Below are 23,670 nucleotides of genomic sequence, written 5' to 3'. Positions count from 1 at the left end.
CCATCCATAATTGGGAGTCATCATTGCTAAAGGTGACTTATTGTGCACTAATAGTATAGTTAGTAGGAAGAGACATATTTAGGGGGGCTTATAGAGCTCAGACTTGGCTCCAGATGACATAATGAGTGTAATGCAGGCGAGGCTTGGCCCCTGTGTGTTTATTAATAGTGTAGCAACGTTTCGGGGGGCGTACCCCTTCATCAGTTTACTAATGGAGGAGGCACGGGGGGGGGGCTGATGGAACTTCTAATTTATGATTTTTGGGGCTCCTGATGACCCAAACCAGACAGGATCTCATTCTATTCTGTGATGTTTGGGTTGAAGGCTTAGTATTGTGTGGCTTAAGGCACTGCTGACATTATCACTGATCTGTTCCCCTTTACTTCAAGGTTCCTAAGGGTTCTGGGTAGTCAAGTAGTTGTAGACCACCTCCCCCACCCCAAGATGAGTAATACTATAGAGTACTGGTTGACCCAAGAGGGCACGGTTCCTCCTGTGGGTGGGGTGGGAGACAGGGCCGCGCCGGTCAAGCTAAAGGGAAAGATAAAACGAGGGGATGACTATGGAACGTTCCAGCTGCTGCACTTTAAACCCAGCGGGATCGGTGATTCATGGTGTTGTTTTAGCGCAACAAGAGCCGCCGTCTGAATCCCAAACTCCAAAGGGGCCTTTGTGCTTGGAAAGAGCTTCATAAATATCTTTTATCCCTACGTTATTTTTACTCCCTCCTGGGGTGAAAAGCAAAAAGAAAAGAGAGAGAAGTGGGCAGCGAGGAGTGGGGGATTTGCCCACTGCAGCCCCTTTGTGCGAGGAGATCTAACGTAGTGGGACGTATTGTGTTATTCAGGCCTCGGGGGTCAGTCTGATCCCTGCGGTGTAACGGCCATTAAATCAGTTCAAGTTCCCCCAGCCGCCAACTGTGTGATAGCAGGTGTGTCTAGTATTAAATGTTACAGGAGATATTGTACCCCCTACTGTAAATGATAAGGATATTAGCAGTCACTGAGGGGTTCTGTGCCCCCCATATAAAGGCACAAGGCTGCAGGCTGAGTTATACAGGGAACTCTGAGTATCACTCATGTATTATAAGGGATAATGTACCCCCTACTGTAAATGATAAGGATATTAGCAGTCACTGAGGGGTTCTGTGCCCCCCATATAAAGGCACAAGGCTGCAGGCTGAGTTATACAGGGAACTCTGAGTATCACTCATGTATTATAAGGGATAATGTACCCCCTACTGTAAATGATAAGGATATTAGCAGTCACTGAGGGGTTCTGTGCCCATATAAAGGCACAAGGCTGCAGGCTGAGTTATACAGGGAACTCTGAGTATCACTCATGTATTATAAGGGATAATGTACCCCCTACTGTAAATGATAAGGATATTAGCAGTCACTGAGGGGTTCTGTGCCCCCCATATAAAGGCACAAGGCTGCAGGCTGAGTTATACAGGGAACTCTGAGTATCACTCATGTATTATAAGGGATAATGTACCCCCTACTGTAAATGATAAGGATATTAGCAGTCACTGAGGGGTTCTGTGCCCATATAAAGGCACAAGGCTGCAGGCTGAGTTATACAGGGAACTCTGAGTATCACTCATGTATTATAAGGGATAATGTACCCCCTACTGTAAATGATAAGGATATTAGCAGTCACTGAGGGGTTCTGTGTCCCCCATATAAAGGCACAAGGCTGCAGGCTGAGTTATACAGGGAACTCTGTGTATCACTCATGTATTATAAGGGATAATGTACCCCCTACTGTAAATGATAAGGATATTAGCAGTCACTGAGGGGTTCTGTGCCCATATAAAGGCACAAGGCTGCAGGCTGAGTTATACAGGGAACTCTGAGTATCACTCATGTATTATAAGGGATAATGTACCCCCTACTGTAAATGATAAGGATATTAGCAGTCACTGAGGGGTTCTGTGCCCCCCATATAAAGGCACAAGGCTGCAGGCTGAGTTATACAGGGAACTCTGAGTATCACTCATGTATTATAAGGGATAATGACCCCCTACTGTAAATGATAAGGATATTAGCAGTCACTGAGGGGTTCTGTGCCCCCCATATAAAGGCACAAGGCTGCAGGCTGAGTTATACAGGGAACTCTGAGTATCACTCATGTATTATAAGGGATAATGTACCCCTACTGTAAATGATAAGGATATGAGCAGTCACTGAGGGGTTCTGTGCCCCCCATATAAAGGCACAAGGCTGCAGGCTGAGTTATACAGGGAACTCTGAGTATCACTCATGTATTATAAGGGATAATGTACCCCTACTGTAAATGATAAGGATATGAGCAGTCACTGAGGGGTTCTGTGCCCATATAAAGGCACAAGGCTGCAGGCTGAGTTATACAGGGAACTCTGAGTATCACTCGTGTATTATAAGGGATAATGTACCCCCTACTGTAAATGATAAGGATATTAGCAGTCACTGAGGGGTTCTGTGCCCATATAAAGGCACAAGGCTGCAGGCTGAGTTATACAGGGAACTCTGAGTATCACTCATGTATTATAAGGGATAATATACCCCCTACTGTAAATGATAAGGATATTAGAAGTATTAGAGTATCACTCATGTAGGATTAACATAAGGCAAAGTGTATATGTTGATATCGGATCATATTGAGACGTATTGGAAACGGGTTGGAAATAAGAATAACGACAGGAATATAATTATTTTAGGTACAAATTGATTCCAATGACAAAGGAAGAGAGGAAACACACAGGGGTTACAAACTAACATATTTATTTGTTTACAGATCAGTTTGTCACGGAGTTGAACAGAATCCTGCGCGCGCCGTACATTTCCCATCAGAATCACAGGATTAAAAAAAAATATTCACTTCATTTGATAAACCGTGAATTAAGATGGTAAAGAAAGGACTTTCCCCCAAATCCCAGAGAGAGAGGAAAAAACAGTCCGAACGGGGAACAGAGTCTGTGACAGAGGAGACAAAATAGACAGAGACATGTAGAGCGGTCTGAAATGAGAGCGTTTCCCTCAGTCGCGAGTAGAAATCATGCAGCCGCAAGCGAGAGTCACGGATAGGCTAGAGAATAGAACGGCTGCTCTGATTGGCAGCTTCATATACGATTCATCCAATCATAACACATAAGGATTTCTTTTTCCATTTTAATCACAGATGAAACACATTAAAGGCGTTGTTCACCTTTAATTAACTCTTAGGGGCCGATTTACTAATCCACGAACGGATCGAAAGCGGCCGAATGCGTTTTTTTCATAATGATCGGTATTTTGCGATTTTTTTTTCGGCTCCGTCGCGACTTCTTTGGAAATTGTCGCGACTTTTTCGTAGCCGTTACGACTAGTGCGAATTGTCACGACTTTTTCGTAGCCGTCGCAAAAAAAATCGGAAAGGTTTGCCCGACCGTTTACTAGCGCTCGACAACTCGCGCAAGTCGTCACGGCTACGGAAAAGTCGCGACAATTCGTGCCAGTCGTAACGGCTACGAAAAAGTCGCAACAATTCACGAAAAAGTTGCGACGGTGACGAAAAAAAACGCCAAAAATACGAAAAAGTCACAAAATGTTCGTTTCCAATCCGATTTTTTCCCATTCGTGGGTTAGTAAATCAGCCCCTTAGTATGTTGTTCTGAAACAAATTGCAATTGGTCTTCATTTTTTATTATTTGTGGTTTTTTGAATGATTTAGCTTTCTCCGGCATGGCATTTTAGCTGCTATACGGTTGCTGGGGTCCAAATGACCCTAGCAACCAGGCAGTGGTTTGAATGAGAGGGAGAATAGAAGGGTCTGAATAGAAAGATATAGTAATAAAAAGTAACAATAGCAATGAAATTGCAATAGTTTTTAGGCTGCCGGGGTCAGTGACCCCCATTTGAAAGATGGAAATAGTCAGAAGAGAAAGGCAAATTATTAAAAAAATGATTAAAAATGAAGACCAATTGAATAGTTGCTATTTTATAACATAGTAAAAGTTAACTTAAAGGTGAACCAACCCTTTAATGTAAAACGGCTCCACTCAGCACTTTTGCAATTTTCCTGACTATTTAGTTTAATGACATTAGCAGTTTTACGCCGCTAATATCATAAATGTGTATAAGGAGCGCTTCCTGCACTTCAGTCCTTGCAGTGGCCAGACAGAATGACAAACGCACAAGTTACTGAAGCTAGAAGCGCCCCCTGATGATTCTCTGCTCAGTTTTATCTCTCCTCCCCTTTACAACTTGCGATTTCCCTGTGATTTGTGGCAAATAATTCATTTTTGATCACCTTACCCCCCCCCCCCCCCACTATCTTTCTTAAACCTTGAATTTTTTAAGGACAAATATGATTTGCAAAAGTGCACCCTGAGCTGTTTTACATTACATTGTGTGAGTTGTTATAGGTTCCCCCCCCCCCCCTGGGGAATGGGTTCTTCCATGTTACTGAAATGGAGGCGGTGCTTGGGGGTGGGGGCGGGGCCTCAGCCCTGGATGTGTGTATGTTTTTGCATTAAGTATTTCTTCAAAGGATCAGCCTTTATGGGGAGTTTGTGGGTATCTCCCTGATACAGGGTGTGTCTGTAATGTTATTTCTAACCCCGGGAACAATACTGTTTGTTTAGCTTTGCTTTCTAATTCTCTGTATAAAGGTTTCTTTTACCCGCAGGGTTCGGCGCATATCTGCCAACACACCGTCAATGGGATTGGACTAAAGGATCTTTACGAGCAGGTAATGTAAACACTGCGGATAATGAGCCTCTTCTGCGCCCCCACTTGAACGCTAAGGAGATACTGACAGCCCCATAGTAACATTCCTGATGGTTCTACAATAGCTCTTAGGGGATTCTCAGCTTAGATGGGATCGGGGTAGCGAAGGATTGCATTTTGGGGAATGCTGGGTAAAAATACTCAGACTGGACTAGTGGGACACTGGGAAAAACCCAATGGGCCTTGGCCCTTATGGGCCCCGCTGACCCAATCCCAATGGGCCTTTACCCTTAAGGTGGACATACACAGGCTGATTCTAGCTGCCAATATCGGTCCCATAGACCGACTTGGCAGCTTATCGGCCCGTGCATGGATACTAACGAGGGGCCTGCCCGACCGATATCTGGCCTGAAATCGGGCAGATATCAATCGGGCAGATATCAATCGGGCAGATATCAATCGGGCAGATATCAATCGGGCAGGTTAAAAGAAAAAAGTAAATTGTGGCGACTAATCTTGGCAATTTTCTTGCCATTGGGTGCTGTGTCTGTTGCTGCATTTTGGGGAATGTTGGGTAAAAATACTCAGACTGGGCTAGTGGGACATTGGGAAAAACCCGATGGGCCTCGGCCCTTATGGGCCCCACCGACCCAATCCCAGTGGGCCTTGGACACCTAGATCAACTCTGGTGCCACAGGATAAGCAATATTCATGTGTAAGGGTGAAGACACACAGAGCTACTAGTAGCAGCTACTTGTCACGGCTACAGAAACAGACAATGTTGATCATTTACTGATAATTGTCTCTACGTGTGTTTTAGCAGAGGCAATTCTCAGTATTGTCTATGGAAGGGGATTTTCTGGGGTTTAGTAGCTGTGACAAGTAGCTGCTACTAAGTAGCTCCGTGTGTCTTCGCCCTTAAGGTGGCCATACACGGGCTGATTCTAGCTGCAAATATCGGTCCCATAGACAGACTCGGCAGCTTATCGGCCCGTATATGGATACTAACGAGGGGCCTGCCCGACCGATATCTGGCCTGAAATCGGGCAGATATCAATCGGGCAAGTTAAAAGATTTAGTCGGATCGGGGACTGCATCGGCTTGTTGACCGACTGCACCTATACCCGTTTTAATGCGATCGTTTGGTCCCAGGGCCAAACGACCGAATTGGCCTGAAATAGCCCGATATTGCCCACCCGTAGGTGGGGATATCGGGAGAAGATCCGATTGCTTGGCAACCTCCCCAAACGAGCGGATCTTTACGTGTATGGGCACCTTTATACAGGAGGAGGGAGATACCTTATGGCCTGTTCTGGAGCTATTTGGGTAGGGGCATTATCTGCTTATCCCCAACACAGGCCTAAATGACACCTATTAAGGCAAAGACACATGGGGCGAATAGTCGCCGCAACTTTTTAAAAAGTCAATTGTGGCGACTTTCTCGCCATAGGCCGCTACTAATAATCACGTGCGGTTTAGCGCTGCACATTGAATCACTGCAACTTTTAAACAAGTTGCAGCGACTAATTTCCGTGTGTGTCTTCGCCCTTAACTTTAGCACTATATACATTTAATTGTCGCTGAACTGGGCCCTTGAGGTTCTATGGTGGGCCCCGAGCCCAAGGAGGTCCGACATTGGCTAAAGGGAAATTGATATATTTATAGTTAAGGATACAGCCATTCTGCCTGTTGAGAAGATACAGAATCCATAGAGGACAGGCCAAATAGATTCCCTGTCAGTATGGCTGCACCCTAACTTGGCCAAAGAACCCCAAAACTAACCCAGTGATGATGCACTCGGAGCCTCCATTGGAGTAGACAGGTGGGAATCTAGTCAAAGGCCCTACTATGGCAGTAATAGGTCTAGATAGATGTTTGTGGATTTGCAGTCTGAAAGGGGCAGGGCTAGCAAATGAATGGGCGGGGTTTGGGCAGGCCATGGGTGTAACAGGGTGTGGCCTGGATAACTTAGCTGGTGTTACTCAGGGGCTTATACTGTTTATATAACATTTAGTAATATGGATGATGTTTTTGGATTTGCAGGCTGAAAGGGGCAGGACTTGCACATGAATAGGCGGGGCTTGGACAGAAAGTGGGTGTAACAGGGTGTGGCCTGGATAACTTAGATGGCTCTGCTCAGGGGATTATACTGTTTATATAAAACTTTAGTAATATGGATGAGGGTAATAAAGACGCCCTATCTGCTTTGTGATTGGTTTAGATTCTGCCTGCAAGGGAAGTGCTTATAGGGAGAGAGCAGAATGCTGAAAGAACCCCACATGCAATTGGAGATACTATAAGGATAATGTTACAAAGTTCTCTCTTGTATTAAATGAAATGCAAAAGTCCCTGGGGGAAACTACCGGCGTATATTGAAGTATTTCACTGGCAGCTTAATGTAAACCAAATCCGTTAGTAGCAAATGATGGTAAATACAGACAATAAACCGTTAGCTGTGTCATTAATTAGTGACAACATGCAAATGCGCAATTCCTCAAGCTTTGGTTCGTTATTGGCTCCTTACACACCAGACAGACACAAATTGCTCCAATGAGGTTAAGGTAAAACGTGTTAGCGACGCCCATTAGGGGGAGGGATTAGTTACAAATCACGAGACTGGCGAGCAATCAAATCACCTGATAGTGACAACGCTTCAGCCAATGAGAGGATCTAGTACTGGAATGTTGAAAGGAACTAAAGGCAGTGGAGGGAAATAAAGAGAGAGAGAGAGAGAGGATTTGAGAGAGATCAGAAGCTGAAGGGTTAAAAAAAAGAGATAAAATCAAGAAAATGGCAGTGGTTTAGATACAGACAGAGGGAAAATAGCAGGAAACATAGGAAATGCCCTCTTTCCCCCCAATATTCCCCATTGCGGAGATGGGACACAACAGGCACATGATACAGTACATGGATACATAGCTGGCCTATTGAGTGCAGCCAGGACTCATATTCTCATTTTGCAATAATAGTTCGTATGCCCTTGAAATGTACAGTAAATCAGTAACGTGGACGTTACAGGCAGCTGATTCTCATGTTACAGCATTGGAGATTGAGGGGGCACAGAATTCCTAAAGAAATATATTGTATCCCCAGGGCAGGTTTTGGTTATTCAGTGATATCAGTACCAGGGTCGAAGTGGTGTGTGCGGGGCCCATTGGCATTGCCACCCCAGCGGCCCCCAGCAAGCACCCACCCCCCCAAGTGTACATATCTGACACTTACTTATGCACCTTGGAGGGGGGGAGGAAGGTCAGTGAGGGACCAATGCATCCTGGGGGGGGGATTGGGTCTGGGTCAGTGAGGGACCAATGCGTCCTGGGGGGATTGGGTCTGGGTCAGTGAGGGACCAATGTGTCCTGGGGGGGGATTGGGTCTGTGAGACCAATGCGTCCTGGGGGGGGGATTGGGTCTGGGTCAGTGAGGGACCAATGCGTCCTGGGGGGGATTGGGTCTGGGTCAGTGAGGGACCAATGTGTCCTGGGGGGGGATTGGGTCTGGGTCAGTGAGGGACCAATGCATCCTGGGGGGGATTGGGTCTGGGTCAGTGAGGGACCAATGCGTCCTGGGGGGGATCGGGTCTGGGTCAGTGAGGGACCAATGCGTCCTGGGGGGAGTGGGTATGGGTCAGTGAGGGACCAATGCGTCCTGGGGGGGGCTTGGGTCTGGGTCAGTGAGGGACCAATGCGTCCTGGGGGGGATTGGGTCTGGGTCAGTGAGGGACCAATGCGTCTTGGGGGGGATTGGGTCTGGGTCAGTGAGGGACCAATGCGTCCTGGGGGGGAGTGGGTATGGGTCAGTGAGGGACCAATGCGTCCTGGGGGGATCGGGTCTGGGTCAGTGAGGGACCAATGCGTCCTGGGGGGGGCTTGGGTCAGGGTCAGTGAGGGACCAATGCGTCCTGGGGGGGCTTGGGTCTGGGTCAGTGAGGGACCAATGCGTCCTGGGGGGGATTGGGTCTGGGTCAGTGAGGGACCAATGCGTCTTGGGGGGGATTGGGTCTGGGTCAGTGAGGGACCAATGCGTCCTGGGGGGGAGTGGGTATGGGTCAGTGAGGGACCAATGCGTCCTGGGGGGATCGGGTCTGGGTCAGTGAGGGACCAATGCGTCCTGGGGGGAGTGGGTATGGGTCAGTGAGGGACCAATGCGTCCTGGGGGGGATTGGGTCTGGGTCAGTGAGGGACCAATGCGTCTTGGGGGGGATTGGGTCTGGGTCAGTGAGGGACCAATGCGTCCTGGGGGGGGATTGGGTGCCAAATGTAGGGCTGTGATTGGTCATTTGGTAGCCCACCATGAATGCCAGACTGCAGGACAGTGGCCAAACTAGCTATACAGCAGACCCTGCGGCCGTGGGGGGGCCACAGGGGGACCTGGACAGCGGGGTCTGCCATATTACAGTCCCTCCTCCCCCACCGGGCCCCTTTAGAAGATCTGTTTGCAGGGTGGCAACCAAGTTACCCCACTGCTGAAGGAGTCTGGCAGTTGGTCTTTCTGCCCCCAGAACTTAAATTAGAAATGTGCCCCTGCTTTAATGTCACTCAATGGGGGTAGTAAACAACATGTTACTGGTTGGGGGTCACTGCTATCTAACAAGTTGTTTAGACTCTCTTTCTGCCAGTCTGTGGGCAGCTATAATTATTATTATTAACATTTATTTATAAAGCACCAATATATTCCGCAGCTATTGGAAGTTCTCTCTACCAAAGGATTCTGGGAGCATTTCCCCAGCCGCCCCCCCTGACGTAAGTTTACAGTAAGGATTTGAGGCTGGGAATACAATATATCTCTTTAAGAAATAATAAAGAACATATTTATCCATTAGCCCAATGGCACTGGGAACAATTTCCAGCCCAGGACCCGTAAAATCTGCCCCCTTTATACTCGCCATTGCCTGCAAGCAGGGGGGGCAATCGCTTGTCACATGACTGTCACTTGGAAACGCAGACTGACTGCCACCTTTCCAACCGACAGTCACCTGATTATCAGCTGCAACTGCCCTTGCAGGTACAGTAACTGCCCCAGGAGTCAATGGAGGCAAGTTTGGGCAATATGCCCCCACCAATCACCAAGCTGGAAATTACCCCTTTGTACAATTCCCCCCTCTCCAAACTGCAAGAAACACATTTAAACATTCTGAATATTCTAGAAATGTCAAAATTACATAATAACATAAAAAATTACAAAATCATAGCGTGGAAATATCCGTCTGTGCAAATGAATTAGGAAGCAAGTGATTAACGGCTGTAGGTAGAAATGCAATGAAATGTATGGAGGTCTCGGGGGGGGGGGGGCGGGGGATACCCATAATAACAAGCAGGGTAGCTCCGCCCCATTTTAAAGGGCATATTTCCCCCTAAGAAGGAGCCTGCAGTCTATGAGACAAGCTCGGAGGTATCGTACGGTTCGGAAGTGAGAAATGCTGAGACCACAAAGACCATTAATTGCCCTTAACCTGTGATATGGGGCATTGGGCCTGGGGCGGCGGGGGGGGGGGGGGGTGAAGCAGGGCCTGAAGGCTCAGAACCAGACCCGTTACCTTTTACACAATATCATATAGCAGAGTCTTTGCCATTCCATTGTTCCATGTCCCTAATTTAGATTTAATTGTAATTAAAGGGCAACTTCGCCTAAATTAGACAAAGAACAATTTGCAGAAAGAAAGAAAATCTTATTCTTGGGCGAAGTTATCCTTTAGTCTCTGATTTAAAATATACAAAAACTTGATTAACTGGATAATCGTCCAATCACCCTCAAGGGCAGTGAGGGCCACTCGAGGCTCTTCTATAAACATATGGCACAAAATAGGGCCTGGGTGAAATATGAGCATGGTAGGGGGGATCAATCCAGGAGAAGACCTGAGCTTTATGAAATGTCATTGGACAGTCGGTTTCAGAAATGACCTCCTAGACAAGTGACGTCCAACTGTTTCCATAGGTTGGATCAGTATTTGCCTATACTGGACCTCCAGCTAGACAGCCCTGTCCTACATCATGACATCCAGGCCATGGATCTCCAGCTAGACAGCCCTGTCCTAGACCATCACATCCAGGCCATGGATCTCCAGCTAGACAGCCCTGTCCTAGACCATCACATCCAGGCCATGGATCTCCAGCTAGACAGCCCTGTCCTAGATCATGACATCCAGGCCATGGATCTCTAGCTAGACAGCCCTGTCCTAGACCATCACATCCAGGCCATGGACCTCCAGCTAGACAGCCCTGTCCTAGACCATCACATCCAGGCCATGGATCTCCAGCTAGACAGCCCTGTCCTAGACTATCACATCCAGGCCATGGATCTCCAGCTAGACAGCCCTGTCCTAGATCATGACATCCAGGCCATGGATCTCTAGCTAGACAGCCCTGTCCTAGACCATCACATCCAGGCCATGGACCTCCAGCTAGACAGCCCTGTCCTAGACCATCACATCCAGGCCATGGATCTCCAGCTAGACAGACCTGTTCTAGATCATGACATACAGGCCATGGATCTCCAGCTAGACAGCCCTGTCCTAGACCATCACATCCAGGCCATGGATCTCCAGCTAGACAGCCCTGTCCTAGATCATGACATCCAGGCCATGGATCTCTAGCTAGACAGCCCTGTCCTAGACCATCACATCCAGGCCATGGACCTCCAGCTAGACAGCCCTGTCCTAGACCATCGCATCCAGGCCATGGATCTCCAGCTAGACAGACCTGTTCTAGATCATGACATTCAGGCCATGGATCTCCAGCTAGACAGCCCTGTCCTAGACCATCACATCCAGGCCATGGATCTTCAGCTAGACAGACCTGTTCTAGATCATGACATCCAGGCCATGGATCTCCAGCTAGACAGCCCTGTCCTAGACCATCACATCCAGGCCATGGACCTCCAGCTAGACAGCCCTGTCCTAGATCATGACATCCAGGCCATGGACCTCCAGCTAGACAGCCCTGTCCTAGACCATCACATCCAGGCCATGGAATCTCCAGCTAGACAGACCTGTTCTAGATCATGACATACAGGCCATGGATCTTCATCTAGACAGACCTGTCCTAGATAATGACATCCAGGCCATGGACCTCTAGCTAGACAGCCTTGTCCTAGATCATGGCATCCAGGCCATGGACCTCCAGCTAGACAGCCCTGTCCTAGATCATGACATCCAGGCCACGGACCTCCAGCTAGACCATCATCTTCTCTCTAGCAATGAGTATTTATACTGCAACAATGCATCAAACCAGATATTTGAATGTTCTGGCCACCTATTTGAGGAGTTATCAGAGGACCTTTTTTACTTCCTTGGCTTCCTTGAGCCACAACATTCCTACACGGTGCTTTGGCTTCCAACTGAACTGCATTCAAAGGAGTAAAGCAGGGCTTTTGTGGTTCATTACAGTTTAGAGTCCGTTATACAGAAAGAGTGGCCTCTTAGTGATCTTGAGTCGATTCAGTGAATGTGAAAGCAAAGGTAAGAACTAGACAAAAAAAACACTGTTTTTGGTCAACCAAACTGGAAACCATTTGGTAGCAACCGGACATCCGAATGTGGCTGCTCCGTACACCAGGTTGGGGACCTCCCTGTAAACCACGACAAGATGGTGCATATGGCAAAGTGCAAACCTAGAGCTTCCTTCCCCCTTAGCATCTGGCCAATGTGTCCAGAAACCTTCCCAAGGCCACCGTCACCAGAAATGTAAAGGAAAAAGCCATAGTGCAGCGGAAAAGGCAGGAAAGGCCCCTCTAGGAAGGTTAAGTGTTTTTGGACCACAGAGCGCTCTGCACTTGTTGCACCAGATCCAGAAAGGAGGGGCCTGCCTCGTGGTACATAAGGGTTAGTACCTCTAGCAGAGCGTACATTAGCGGCACCCCCACGCTCAGCAGTTCGTACAGGTAGGCATAGCTCTGCTCGTTGTTCCTGACATGGCGGTTGGCACCTTGGAACGCACCGTGCATCCAGTTAGACAAGCGGCCCGGAATGGCAAGCAGATCCCGCGTCACCATAAGCGGCCAGCTTAGCGTTTTCCTACATAAGGAGGGAACGATACCTGGGGAGCTGTCGCCGGAACTGCTGCAGGCGCTGTAGGCGCTGTCCGTGGCCACTTCCGCAGCTTCTGCCTCGCCGCTTCTCCACGTCTTGTCCTCCTCCTGGGAAGCAGAAGAGTCTCAGTTGGGCCGTTCCCAAGGGGCGTTGGCGCAGTAACGCCATGTTCTTTGCCCACTTTGGGCACATATTGTCATTTTAGTGGTCTAAAGGTCTAAAGGTTCCCCCTACCGAGAAGCTAAGACTCCTGTCAAACTCTCTGGTCTAGCGGGTACTATACACAGGGCCCCATACTACTAAAGGTCCCCATACATGGGCCGATTCTAGCTGCCAATATGGGTCCCTTAGACCGATTCGGCAGCTTACTGGCCCATGTATGGGCACTACCAATGGGCCTGCCCAACCGATATCTGGCCTGAAATCAGGCAGATCTCGATCAGGCAGGTTAGAAAATCTAGTCGGATCGGGGACTGCATTGGCTCGTTGATGTGGTCCCCGGACCGACTTTTCCTATACCCGCCATTATAATTTGATTGTTTGGCCCCAGGGCCAAATGATTGAATTAGCCTGGATATTGGGGATATTGGGAGAAGATCTGCTCGCTTGGCGACATCGCCCCGTGTATGGGAACCTTAAGTCAAGTTGGCCAATTATTATCCCACTGGTCCCCGGTGCCCCCTGGGTAAGTAGGACAGTGCTCCAATGAAATACAATACAATCATGCCTCTGAGCCACTCCCATTATGCCCAAACCCCACCCATGATCCAACCAAACCCAGCCTACTCCTGAACAAGCCCCACCCCCTTTGTAACCTTTAAACTGCCCCTTGGGGCCTCCTCTGCCACCGGGCCCCCATTCAAAGTTCCCAGCCCGGCACAAAATAAAACTTTGCCGGCATTTAAGTAGAATAATAAATTTGGACAAAAACAACCGAAAATAGAACAAGCGGCCGTATATCCAGGGAAACAGGAGAAAGTTGCTTATCCCAAAAGGAAGAATCTGGGAGGAGGGGGCGGAGCTATAAATAAAGTGCTATTTTGGGAAAGTGCATGGAACTATAAAAAGCAAAAGATCAGCCAATCGGGTCACCGGGGCAGGATTTGATTGCGTGGGATCTTCAAGCTAAAAATAAAGAAACCATAGCCCAGTATTCTGCATTCTACCCTTCCCAGCCGTGATGAAAGGGATAAAGTAATTGGTCAATTGCTGGTGGTTGCTATGGGTTACTAGACCTACATTAAACCTAAACTCCGCTCCCGTCTCACCTGCGCCTTTGACTCCGTCCTGCGTTTCCGATGTTTATTTTTGGTGACAGAATGCATGAAGTGCGGTTGGCAATAAAAATTACCTGTAAGACATAAAAAAAAAAGCCTTTGCCATTGGTATTTGCTTTGATTTTGCTTAACTACAATACCCAGAATCCTCAGCATGTCAGACATTGATGTTATCAGTCAGGTGATACATTACTGATGGCCAGGGCTGCCATAAAATTTGCAGTTGGTCTTCATTCTTTATTACTTGTGTTTTTTAAGTAATTTTACTTTGTGTTCAGCAGCTGGAGTTTCGGCAGCTATCTGGTTGCTAGGGTCCAAATTACCTTAGCAACCGGGGAGTGGTTTGAATGAGAGGCTGCTATATGAATAGGGGAGGGGCTGAATAGAAAGATAAGGAATAAAAAGTAACAATAACAATAAAACTGGAGCCTCACAGAGCAATAGGGTTTGGCTGCCGGGGTCAGTGACCCCCATTTGAAAGCAAGAATAGTTCAAAAACTATAAGAAATAATGAAGACCAACTGAAAAGTTGCTTACAATTGCCCATAGATATAACATTTAACATAATACAGTAGAAGGTGACCCACCACAGTTATTAAACTATTGGCCACCTGGGCTCCTGAGTTTAAAAAAAATATGCCCTGTTTATACAGGTTAATGCCCCCGATACACACCAGCCAAGCACCATTACGCCAAAAACCCTGCCCATGAGTGGCCCAAACTCCTCCCACTAATGCTGCAAGCCCCACCCCCCCACTACAGGATCTGCGAGTGGTCAAATCTACAGAGTTGGAAATAGAGGCAGCAGCACAGGTGCAATCCTCTTATAGCCCTTCCAGTTGCTGCACTCCATAGGCCAGTTCTGTGCAGGTTGCCCTTGGAACATAATGGCAAGTCCCCAGTGCTGCGAGTTACCCCCGGGGTATTATACACCCACCAACCTACCATCTTCTACGTTGAAGACGTAATTCCCCAGGCGGATGCTGGTGGAACAGAAGGCGCACTTGAAACATTCCCGGTGGAAGAAGTGCCCCTCGGCGCTGAGTCGCTCCACCACGTAGACCCGCCTCTTGCAGAAATAGCAGGTGTCGCTCCCTCCGATATTGGCCGGGAACTCCTTCCGTAGCGACCCCTGCGAATACACACGATGTACATTACTCCCAGGGGCCCCCAGGGACACAAACAGGGGGGGCTCATACCTTCATGCACCAAAGCCAGACCCCCCCCCCTTTATATCTTATTACCGATCTTTTGTTTCCCATCACAATCCAGTTTCTTATTTATACCGCTGCCCGGTTGCTGGGGTAATCTGAACCCTAGCAACCAGAAAGCTGCTGAAATGCCAAACTGGAGAGTTGCTAAACAAAAAAAACTACATAATTCAAAAAGCACAAAAGTGAAGACCAATTGCAAACTGTCTCAGGATATCTAGCTCATCATACTAAAAGCTAATGAATTTAATAGGTTGAAGCCCCAATGGTGTCGCATAGGGAACATAACAAACAGTAACTCCCATCATGCCCCGTTGTGTTACGGTAGTTGTAGTTCAACTGGGTTAATTGCAAATACTGGTGTATGCAGCACTCTATTAACACTCAGGCAACGCGTGAGAGATTCTCCTTACGGCTGTACCTTGGGGGCACAGGGAGGCTCCGCAGTCGAGGTCCCGTCCTCAGGCTCCTGAATTCAACATAAAGTCACTGTGGTTATCCTGATCCTGGGGGGTATCAGCCCCTTCCTACCTACACACCCTACTCCCAGCTACCTACACGCCCTACTCCCAGCTACCTACACGCCCTACTCCCAGCTACCTACACGCCCTACTCCCAGCTACCTACACGCCCTACTCCCAGCTACCTACACGCCCTACTCCCAGCTACCTACACGCCCTACTCCCAGCTACCTACACGCCCTACTCCCAGCTACCTACACGCCCTACTCCCAGCTACCTACACGCCCTACTCCCAGCTACCTACACGCCCTACTCCCAGCTACCTACACGCCCTACTCCCAGCTACCTACACGCCCTACTCCCAGCTACCTACACGCCCTACTCCCAGCTACCTACACGCCCTACTCCCAGCTACCTACACGCCCTACTCCCAGCTACCTACACGCCCTACTCCCAGCTACCTACACGCCCTACTCCCAGCTACCTACACGCCCTACTCCCAGCTACCTACACGCCCTACTCCCAGCTACCTACACGCCCTACTCCCAGCTACCTACACGCCCTACTCCCAGCTACCTACACGCCCTACTCCCAGCTACCTACACACCCTACTCCCAGCTACCTACACGCCCTACTCCCAGCTACCTACACGCCGCTTATGAGCGGGAAGTGCACCCCAGGGGGCAGTGTTGTTTATGTGCCTGCATAGAGCTGCTATATATGTTGCAATGTAAAACAGCTTCATGCATGATTGTTAAACCACGGATAATGCGTGGGCTTCCACTATATCCTTTAATACAGACAGACTGCTGCTCGGGGGCTAGCAATCTAGCCTCCCCCGTCTGCCTCTTACCAAATGAGAAGACTTAGGTTTGGGTTTGTGATCGCACATATACAGATTGACTAGAACTTCAGCCACAGCGCCGATCCCACTGGAAACCTTTCCTACGGTCATCTACCCGGCAACGAGGAAAAGGATGGGAAGAAAAGACACAGGAAATAATGAAAAGACAGGAAGTAAAGAAATAAATAGGGGGTCAAAATGTCGGGGGGGGGGTCAGACATAGAAGTAAAGAAAAGAAAGGAAGCCGAGCAGCAAAAGATATTGGTACTTTCCCAGTGCCAGGGGCACAATTATTGGGGTGTATAGCCGATAGGCCCTGGTCTGGGGGTCTCACAGTGCTACAGTGCAAACATACCCCCCCATCCCTCTCCTACTGGGGGGCAACCAGACTTCCGGTCATTAATACTAGAGTATTTTGGACAGTGGGAAGGTACCAAACACATGTGGTTATAGGGGTGAGACTTTATCCATCGACAGGAATTCCCATATGAAATCAAGTGAGTGTTAGCAGTGTGGCTAAATAAAAACATAGAAACACTATTTACCCTTTAAATGAGCAATGGGAAACATGCAGCAAGCCTTAGCGACAGTAGCTTTCTACTGGGTTCCTGATTGTCTACGGAACATCCGTGGGGTCTAGATAAATTCTCTGCCCCATTGCTCCAGTCACAGTTTCAATATAACATTTATAGAGGTAATGTACCCCCTACTGTAAATGATAAGGATATTAGCAGTCACTGAGGGGTTCTGTGCCCATATAAAGGCACAAGGCTGCAGGCTGAGTTATACAGGGAACTCTGAGTATCACTCATGTATTATAAGGGATAATGTACCCCCTACTGTAAATGATAAGGATATTAGCAGTCACTGAGGGGTTCTGTGCCCCCCATATAAAGGCACAAGGCTGCAGGCTGAGTTATACAGGGAACTCTGAGTATCACTCATGTATTATAAGGGATAATGTACCCCCTACTGTAAATGATAAGGATATTAGCAGTCACTGAGGGGTTCTGTGCCCCCCATATAAAGGCACAAGGCTGCAGGCTGAGTTATACAGGGAACTCTGAGTATCACTCATGTATTATAAGGGATAATGTACCCCCTACTGTAAATGATAAGGATATTAGCAGTCACTGAGGGGTTCTGTGCCCCCCATATAAAGGCACAAGGCTGCAGGCTGAGTTATACAGGGAACTCTGAGTATCACTCATGTATTATAAGGGATAATGTACCCCCTACTGTAAATGATAAGGATATTAGCAGTCACTGAGGGGTTCTGTGCCCATATAAAGGCACAAGGCTGCAGGCTGAGTTATACAGGGAACTCTGAGTATCACTCATGTATTATAAGGGATAATGTACCCCCTACTGTAAATGATAAGGATATTAGCAGTCACTGAGGGGTTCTGTGCCCCCCATATAAAGGCACAAGGCTGCAGGTTGAGTTATACAGGGAACTCTGAGTATCACTCATGTATTATAAGGGATAATGTACCCCCTACTGTAAATGATAAGGATATTAGCAGTCACTGAGGGGTTCTGTGCCCATATAAAGGCACAAGGCTGCAGGCTGAGTTATACAGGGAACTCTGAGTATCACTCATGTATTATAAGGGATAATGTACCCCCTACTGTAAATGATAAGGATATTAGCAGTCACTGAGGGGTTCTGTGCCCATATAAAGGCACAAGGCTGCAGGCTGAGTATTACGCTTAAAGCTACCATGGCCACGATCTGCACAGAGTTTGTGTCAGTCAGTTTATTTGGCTTCAGATGAAATAGACCCTAATGTATTAATGTTTAAGGGACCATCAACTGTAAGTTTGACTAAGATTGGGACTGAAGTGAATAAGAAAGTACATCTGTATGGAATCTGTTATTTAAATAAAGTATTATAATAATTATATTGCAAGTGAATGACTGCTGCATTTTAATAGCCATGACCACTAGGTGGTGCTCTGTGTTTGCGACAAATACCTTTCTGTTGACTGGAGCATTCAGTATGGCAGCTCCTAATTATGTTTATAAAAACAAATATACAGAGAAGGAATGTTCTGGGCACACAATAAGCTGTACCCCCATACTGTACTGTCTAAGGGAAACACTATGGCACCCCCTACCCATATGTATAAATACAAATATACAGAGAGGGAATGTTCTGGGCACACAATAAGCTGTACCCCCATACTGTACTGTCTAAGGGAAACACTATGGCAACCCCTACCCATATGTATAAATACAAAAATACAGAGAAGGAATGTTCTGGGCACACAATAAGCTGTACCCCCATACTGTACTGTCTAAGGGAAACACTATGGCACCCCCTACCCATATGTATAAATACAAATATACAGAGAGGGAATGTTCTGGGCACACAATAAGCTGTACCCCCATACTGTACTGTCTAAGGGAAACACTATGGCAACCCCTACCCATATGTATAAATACAAATATACAGAGAAGGAATGTTCTGGGCACACAATAAGCTGTACCCCCATACTGTACTGTCTAAGGGAAACACTATGGCACCCCCTACCCATATGTATAAATACAAAAATACAGAGAAGGAATGTTCTGGGCACACAATAAGCTGTACCCCCATACTGTACTGTCTAAGGGAAACACTATGGCACCCCCTACCCATATGTATAAATACAAATATACAGAGAAGGAATGTTCTGGGCACACAATAAGCTGTACCCCCATACTGTACTGTCTAAGGGAAACACTATGGCACCTCCTACCCATATGTATAAATACATTAATCAGGATAATACTGATACTATAATATATATATATATAAGACACTGCAGTAGACATGATACTGAGTTAAGGCCCAGGCTCCCAGCTGTTATATAGCGTGTAACATGGCTTGTGTTTTAGTCGCTGGATGTTGGAATATTCCGTAATTACTGTTACCAGGATCCAAACATTCAGAGAATGTTTTGAGAAGAATGTTGATCCCTTCCAAGACATGCCGCTCATTGTAGCATATTTTGGCAAAGGAAGTAAATGAGAAGCTGAAAGTGAATCAGACGGGAAGTGAAATCAGGAAAAATTGGGATTTCAGCCTATTGTGTTATTGCAGCACATTGTTTTAAAGGGAAATATTCTCCTTATAAACCAGTTTCTCTTATATACAGTACAGTATGGGGGTACAGCTTATAGTGTGCCCAGAACATTCCTTCTCTGTATATTTGTATTTATACATATGGGTAGGGGGTGCCATAGTGTTTCCCTTAGACAGTACAGTATGGGGGTACAGATTATTGTGTGCCCAGAACATTCCTTCTCTGTATATTTGTATTTATACATATGGGTAGGGGGTGCCATAGTGTTTCCCTTAGACAGTACAGTATGGGGGTACAGCTTATTGTGTGCCCAGAACATTCCTTCTCTGTATATATGTATTTATACATATGGGTAGGGGGTGCCATAGTGTTTCCCTTAGACAGTACAGTATGGGGGTACAGCTTATTGTGTGCCCAGAACATTCCTTCTCTGTATATTTGTATTTATACATATGGGTAGGGGGTGCCATAGTGTTTCCCTTAGACAGTACAGTATGGGGTACAGCTTATTGTGTGCCCAGAACATTCCTTCTCTGTGTATTTGTATTTATACATATGGGTAGGGGGTGCCATAGTGTTTCCCTTAGACAGTACAGTATGGGGGTACAGCTTATTGTGTGCCCAGAACATTCCTTCTGTGTATATTTGTATTTATACATATGGGTAGGGGGTGCCATAGTGTTTCCCTTAGACAGTACAGTATGGGGGTACAGCTTATTGTATGCCCAGAACATTCCTTCTCTGTATATTTGTATTTATACATATGGGTAGGAGGTGCCATAGTGTTTCCCTTAGACAGTACAGTATGGGGGTACAGCTTATTGTGTGCCCAGAACATTCCTTCTCTGTATATTTGTATTTATACATATGGGAGGGAGGTGCCATAGTGTTTCCCTTAGACAGTACAGTATGGGGGTACAGCTTATTGTGTGCCCAGAACATTCCCTCTCTGTGTATTTGTATTTATACATATACTAATAAGACTGGAGTAACTATCAGTTGAGACTCCTGTTACCTGCTGAGGATTTCCCATGATCCCTAAGCCTATAGTAAATGCTTCCTATCCCTTATTGGGCAGAGACAGCCGGGGGTTAGAGGTCAGAGACTCACCTTGCCCCACAGGAATTGCTGCCTGATTTACAACAGGACAGGAATGTTCTCCCTTTGAGATAAGGTTTATTGCCTTTTGAGGGGCAACAACTCCCACAAAGATTAAAGAGACAGTGACCCTTAAAGTGGAACAGCCATGTTCATTATGGTATCCCTATAGGGGGGGGTTCCCTAGTATCTATAAAGCAGCTTTGTTTATAACAAATAGGGATTATTGTCCCAGGGAAGCAACTGCCCCAGCGCTGATCCCTGTATCAGATAAGCTCAGTGTGAGTGCACAGGAAGGGCAACGCTGGGATTGGCTGGGTGGGAGCGACCAAACTGCTTATCACAGGCTGGATGGTGTAGGAAGATCATTATTAGCAGCGGCCGCCTCCCAGGGTGCAGAACAGGTTTCCAGAGCGGCCCTGACAGACTGAATCCTGGGAATGTGGGAAGGTCTGTGCTGGGATATAAATGGGTTTAGCTGGGGTTAAAGGGGAAATATCCCTCAGCAGCCTGAGAGCAAAAATGCTGAGCCCAATGGGAATTAATAATGTTTATCTTGTGTGTCTCTTATACAATGGCCCTAAACAACTTTTCAATTGGTCGTCAGTATTTATTTTGTAGTTTTTAAATGAATTGCCTTCTTCTTCTGACTCTTTGTAGCTTTCAAATGGGGGTCACTGACCCCGGCAGCCAAAACCTATTGCTCTGTGAGGCTCCAGTTTTATTGTTATTGTTACTTTTTATTCCTTATTTTTCTATCCAGGCCCCTCTCCTATGTATAGACCAATCTCTCATTTCAACCGCTCCCTGGTTACTAAGGCAATTTGAACCCTAGCAACCAGAAAGCTGCTGAAACTCCAAACTGGAGAGCCGCTGAACAAAAGGTAAATAATTGAAAAAACTACAAATAATAAAAAATGAAGACCAATTGCAAATTGTCCCGGAATATGACTCTCTACATCATAGTAAAGGTTAACAGAAAGGTTTAACCCCGGAGGGGCCACTGGAGCTCTGGTAAGCTGCACTGAGGGGTCCACCACTCAGGGGCTGGTTTTAAGAGAAGGGCAAAAGCTTGGGGCTCCCACATTCTAAGGTGAAGGGGGGGGGGGGGGTTGATGGGAGTTGAAGCTCAATAGGAAAAGAAACCTGGGCAATAAATGGTTAAGTTTCCCTTTAATCCTCATCCTATTTATAAAAGCAAAGTGGTTCAGGGAGTTGTGCCCCTACCCCCAAGCCCCTGCCCGATGCCAACCGGCACCTGTTGGGCGCTCACACTCCCATCTAAGCTCTAACCTTACCCCCAGGCCCCATAAAGGGCAAGTAAACATGTAAGTGCATCACATAACTGTGTAATGCCAAGGGTTAAAATAGCATTGGCTTCTGTTTAACCCTTCCAGTGTTAGGTCTGGCCGCCTTTCTATTGGGTGTTGGGAAAGGATGATGGGAAATGTGGCGCTGGTATAGTCTGTGTGGGTTTGGTGCTTCTCTTATTATTAAGGTAATTACATGTGTTACTGACGATCCTACGGTTTCCTAACAAAATCCAAGTCATGTAAAGCCTATCCTCCGAGCTGTGCAGGCTACTTATAGGGGCCTATGTATTATAGCATCACCGGTGATATTGCCCATAGCAACCAATAAGCAATTTGATTTTAACGGTCACCTACAAGTTAGAAAACAAAGGCAAAGATCTGATTGGTTGCTATGGGCATCATTACTATAATAAATAGGCCCCATTCCAGGCTGCATTCATGGGTCACATCAAGGGTCAGGGTCGGCCCGGCGTTCCCCTGGCCGACCGTTCCTCCCCTGAAACGTCGGGTGGGGGACCCTGCGGGGGGTTAGGGAGACTCAGCGGGGGCCCCTGTGGGGTGTAAGGGAGACTCAGCAGGGGCCCCTGCGGGGTGTAAGGGAGACTCAGCGGGGGCCCCTGCAGGGTGTAAGGGAGGCTCAGCGGGGGCCCCTGTGGGGTGTAAGGGAGACTCAGCGGGGGCCCCTGCAGGGTGTAAGGGAGGCTCAGCGGGGGCCCCTGTGGGGTGTAAGGGAGACTCAGCGGGGGCCCCTGCGGGGTGTAAGGGAGACTCAGCGGGGGCCCCTGTGGGGTGTAAGGGAGACTCAGCGGGGGCCCCTGCAGGGTGTAAGGGAGGCTCAGCGGGGGCCCCTGTGGGGTGTAAGGGAGGCTCAGCGGGGGCTCCTGCAGGGTGTAAGGGAGGCTCAGCGGGGGCCCCTGTGGGGTGTAAGGGAGGCTCAGCGGGGGCCCCTGTGGGGTGTAAGGGAGGCTCAGCGGGGGCCCCTGTGGGGTGTAAGGGAGACTCAGCGGGGGCCCCTGCAGGGTGTAAGGGAGGCTCAGCGGGGGCCCCTGTGGGGTGTAAGGGAGGCTCAGCGGGGGCTCCTGCAGGGTGTAAGGGAGACTCAGCGGGGGCCCCTGCGGGGTGTAAGGGAGACTCAGCGGGGGCCCCTGCAGGGGGTTGTTGGGTGTGGGGGATGCGGCTGGTGGGGACACCTGCAGGGCCCCTGGGGCAGCCCCCCTAACCCCCCACAGGGTCCCCCAATCAATGTCCTCCCCTGAGCGCTTTAACACATCAGGGGAGGAGCAGTCGGGTAGGGGGAGCGCTGGCAAGGGTTGGGTCTGGGCCGCCGTGGCCCACCGGGATTTTCCCCGGTGTCCCGGCGGCCCAGTCCGACCCTGCCTGCACCCCCCAGTCCGACCCTGCCTGCACCCCCCAGTCCGACCCTGCCTGCACCCCCCAGTCCGACCCTGCCTGCACCCCCCAGTCCGACCCTGCCTGCACCCCCCAGTCTGACCCTGCCTGCACCCCCCACTCCGACCCTGCCTGCACCCCCCACTCCGACCCTGCCTGCACCCCCGAGTCTGACCCTGCCAAGGGTTGGCACCAGGGGGTATTCTATGGTTACTTCTCTTATCTGCTACCTGCCCCCACCCTAAGGTTACGTCAACCCAAAAATAATAATAATAGCAATTATATATACAA

The 23,670-nt window shown here is 48.1% G+C and overlaps 1 protein-coding gene across 6 annotated transcripts in view; it reads right to left on the bottom strand.

Moving 5' to 3' along the window:
- Positions 1-2,744: 2,744 nt before the first annotated feature.
- Positions 2,745-23,670, bottom strand: part of mical2 (microtubule associated monooxygenase, calponin and LIM domain containing 2) — a 111,010-nt gene continuing 90,084 nt past the window's right edge. The window contains exons 21-27 of one of the 6 annotated variants that reach the window (XM_031900402.1): positions 16,517-16,618; positions 15,624-15,671; positions 14,937-15,123; positions 13,983-14,065; positions 12,516-12,821; positions 7,328-7,385; positions 2,745-2,957 (exon numbers count right to left, since the gene is read on the bottom strand). In XM_031900402.1, coding sequence (XP_031756262.1) covers positions 7,362-7,385; positions 12,516-12,821; positions 13,983-14,065; positions 14,937-15,123; positions 15,624-15,671; positions 16,517-16,618 — 750 coding nt within the window. In that variant the 3' untranslated portion in view covers positions 2,745-2,957; positions 7,328-7,361. Of the gene's footprint in view, positions 2,958-7,120; positions 12,822-13,982; positions 14,066-14,936; positions 15,124-15,623; positions 15,672-16,516; positions 16,619-23,670 lie in introns of those variants that run through there. The other 5 variants (XM_031900403.1, XR_004222192.1, XM_031900404.1 and 2 more) reach the window with 5 other exon arrangements.

Source organism: Xenopus tropicalis, chromosome 4 (assembly GCF_000004195.4).
Source record: "Xenopus tropicalis strain Nigerian chromosome 4, UCB_Xtro_10.0, whole genome shotgun sequence".
NCBI classification, from domain to species: Eukaryota; Metazoa; Chordata; class Amphibia; order Anura; family Pipidae; genus Xenopus; species Xenopus tropicalis.
The sequence above is the reverse complement of the archived record's forward strand: the minus strand, read 5'-3'. Positions and strand labels throughout refer to the sequence as shown.